General features: G+C 60.5%; 1 protein-coding gene across 1 annotated transcript; it reads left to right on the top strand.

Moving 5' to 3' along the window:
• Window positions 1–315: 315 nt before the first annotated feature.
• On the top strand, window positions 316–2,953 carry HMX3 (H6 family homeobox 3). Its single transcript, XM_015867625.2, has 2 exons — window positions 316–696; window positions 875–2,953. Exons 1-2 carry the CDS (start codon window positions 378–380, stop codon window positions 1,483–1,485), a joined length of 930 nt encoding a protein of 309 aa, XP_015723111.1. The 5' UTR covers window positions 316–377; the 3' UTR covers window positions 1,486–2,953.
• The last annotated feature ends 453 nt before the right edge of the window (window positions 2,954–3,406 follow it).

Genomic DNA, 3,406 nt, shown 5'->3' on the forward strand with positions numbered 1-3,406 from the left:
GCAGGGGCTGCGCGGAGCCTTCTCCTCCCGGCCGCCTCCCCGCCTAATCCCATTTGCCATCGTGCGTGCCCAATCGCCGCGTGCTCCCCGCGTTTAACTTGGATGACATTTTGATTTCATCATTAGCATCCGGCGCCGGGTTGACGCAGCAGCGAGCGGCGGCGGCGGCAGCGAGGAGCGCGGCTCTCCCTCCTCCTGCCCGCGGCAGCGCCCGGTGCCGCTCGGCTCCCCCTCGGCCCCCCGCGCTGCCGCCCCCCCATGCGAGGGGCCCCCGGCCGGGCCCCCCTCGCTCCCCCGCCGCGCCGCCGCCGCTCCTTCCCCCTGCGCCGCCGGGAGCCGCCACCCGCGGCGGGCAGGAAGCGGGCGGGCAGCGGAGGATGCCGGAGACCGGGCAGGAGCCGCCCAGCGCCCCGCCGCCGCCGCCGCCCCCTCCCAAGGAGTCGTTCTACATCAAGAACCTGCTCAACGGAGACCCCCCCAAAGCGGCCCCCAAGCAGCCGAGGGCTCTGTTCGCCCCTTCGGGTAAAGCGGACGGCTCCGGCTTCGCCCTCTCGCAGGTGGGAGATCTCTCCTTTCCCCGCTTCGAGATCCCGGCGCCGCGCTTCGCTCTGAGCGCGCACTGCCTGGAGCGAGCCCAGACCTGGTGGTACCCCTACGCGCTGACACCGGCCGGAGCCCACCTGCCCCGCACCGAAGGTACCGCTCCCTCCGTCCCTCCTTCCCTCCATCCGTCCCTCCGTCCTCCCATCCGTCCCCTCCATCTCTCCATCCCCGACGGGACGGGGGTGGCACCGCGGGCGGGCGGCGGCGGCGGCCCGTCGGGGGGCAGCGCAGGGCTGAAGGTTTCTCTTTGTGTCCCTCTGTCCCCGTTCAGCCGCGGAGAAATCCCTCCTGCGGGACTCGTCCCCAGCGTCGGGCACCGACAGGGACTCCCCGGAGCCGCTGCTCCAGGGGGGGGACGCGGAGCAGAAGGAGCGGGACCCCAAGAGCCCCGCCGAGATCGTGCTGGAGGAGAGCGACTCGGAGGAGGGGAAGAAGGAGGGCGGCGCGGAGGACTGGAAGAAGCGGGAGGAGAGCCCCGAGAAGAAGCCGTGCCGCAAGAAGAAGACGCGCACGGTGTTCAGCCGCAGCCAGGTCTTCCAACTCGAGTCCACCTTCGACATGAAGCGCTACCTGAGCAGTTCGGAACGGGCCGGCCTGGCCGCTTCGCTGCATCTCACAGAGACCCAGGTGAAGATTTGGTTCCAGAACCGCCGCAACAAGTGGAAGCGGCAGCTGGCGGCCGAGCTGGAGGCGGCCAACCTCAGCCACGCGGCCGCGCAGCGCATCGTGCGCGTCCCCATCCTCTACCACGAGAACTCGGGCGCGGAGAGCAGCGCGGCTGGAGGCGGCGGTCCCGGCCCGCAGCCTTTGCTCACCTTCCCCCACCCCGTTTATTACTCCCACCCCGTGGTCACCTCCGTACCGCTCCTGCGGCCCGTCTGAGCCCCTCGCGGAGCGGCGCGGAGCCGCCCGTAAGTAGCGCTGCGGCCCTACAGCCGGAGCCGGGGAGAGGGGGAGCGGGAGGGTGAGTGTGTGTGTTGGGGGGGGAATAGGGGTTAAAGGGGAAGGGGGTGGGGAGGGGAAGGAAAAGTGTAACGCCAAAATAATTAAGGGAGCAAAAGTGGGGAAGGGAAACGAAAAACGGACACCGTAGGGCACCCCGGGGCTGTCACAACCTTTTGTAACCTCGAACACACACGGCGATGGTCTCTGTGGCTTTAGGTTTATTTTTGTACAAAAGAAAAAATTAAAAAAAAAAAAAAAAAGAAAGAAAATAAATAATAATAATTAAACTTAAAAAAAAAAAGGATCCCACGCCGCTCCTCGAGATCCGCCAAATCGAGAAAGCCAAAAGAAAGAAGGAATTGTATCATCCCGTCCATGTCGGAGCGCTGCTCTGCCCCGAGCTCACCGGGCGGCCGCGTTCAGCCGCGGGGGGCACAGCCGGGAGATGGGGGGTGAAGGGGGGGAGGCGGGGATGGCCGCTCTGTTCGGGTATCTGAAGTCTCCCGTCGGATTCCCGTTCCTATTTTCCTGCTCGTTGTTTCGGGGTGGTTATTTTTGCTGGTTGTTTTGGTTTGTTTTTTTTCCCTGTGATGTTATTTCGGTCTTTGGGGCCAAAAAAAAAACAAAACAAAAAACGAAGGGAACATCTGTACAATTTGGGTTTCTTTTGTAATACTGATCGATAATGATGATGATGATGATGATGATGATGATGATGATGATGATGATGAATCCTTATTTTTATTCTTGTACCTTTGAACTGTGCAATACTGTACGACGATTCTCGAAGCACTGCTTTTACCCGAAGAGGGGGTGAGGAGAAGGAGGGGGGGGGGGTCTTTAGCGTTGTCTAACTGCGTTTCGCTCGTGTTGTACGAAATAAAATGAACTAATAATGATGATAAGAAGAATTAATAAGAATACAATAAAATCCAATAGATGGAAGAGAAGGGAGAGGCGTGGGGGGCTCCGCACCCTCCCGGCCCCGCGGAGCAGTGCGGGCGGTTCGGCGGGCCGGGCTCTATTAGTGAAGGACAATCAATTTAAAGGGGGGATTTTCGTTTCTTTGCTCCGACGTCGCAGTTTTGTTCTGAGCTTCTTCGGAGCGTTGGGACCGAGGGTAGAACCGAACCGGGACGGCCTCCCCCCTCCCCACCGCCCTCCCCCGCGGCGTTCCCCCGTTGTCGGCCGTTCTTCCCGAGGGTTTTGGGACGGGCGCCGTTCTTTTCCTTTCGGATTTTCTCATTGCTTTTATTTCTCTTCCCTCCCCCCTTCTCGGTTGTATCCCCCCCTCCCTTTGCTTTCTGTTAGGGATCGTTCCTATTTTTACAGCCTATATTGTTATCAAACTGAATGTTGTGGTGGAAAATAATAATAATGCTAATAATAATAATAATAAAAATAAAACCCGTTCCTTAGCATTTTATTTTATTTTTTTTAATTTTTATTTCTTTCTTGAAGCGTTTCTTCGGAGAAAACAACACCAAAACAACAGCGATACCAAACAACCACCGGAGCGGGAGGAGGGGCTCCCACGGGCGGGTGGGGGCGGCTCTGCGGGGCCCCGCGGTGAGTCCGGTTCCGACGTGTCCCGAACCGGGGGGGGGGGGGGTCCCGGTTCGGATCGCCCCCCCCCCACACTCCATCCTTGGGACGGCACTAAGTGGGGCGATAAGACGCTGTAGGAGGGGGCTCCCTTCCCAACGTGGCCTCCCCCACTGTTGCCCTCGGGGTGCCCCCTCGTCCCTCCCCCCCAGCTTCAACACACACACACACACCGCACTGTTATTTGCGGCACAAATCGCTCCCCGCTTCTCGCAGATCGGCCCGACCCGAAGTGTTTATAGTGCCCAGGGCG

Source organism: Coturnix japonica, chromosome 6 (genome assembly GCF_001577835.2).
Source record: "Coturnix japonica isolate 7356 chromosome 6, Coturnix japonica 2.1, whole genome shotgun sequence".
NCBI lineage: Eukaryota > Metazoa > Chordata > Aves > Galliformes > Phasianidae > Coturnix > Coturnix japonica.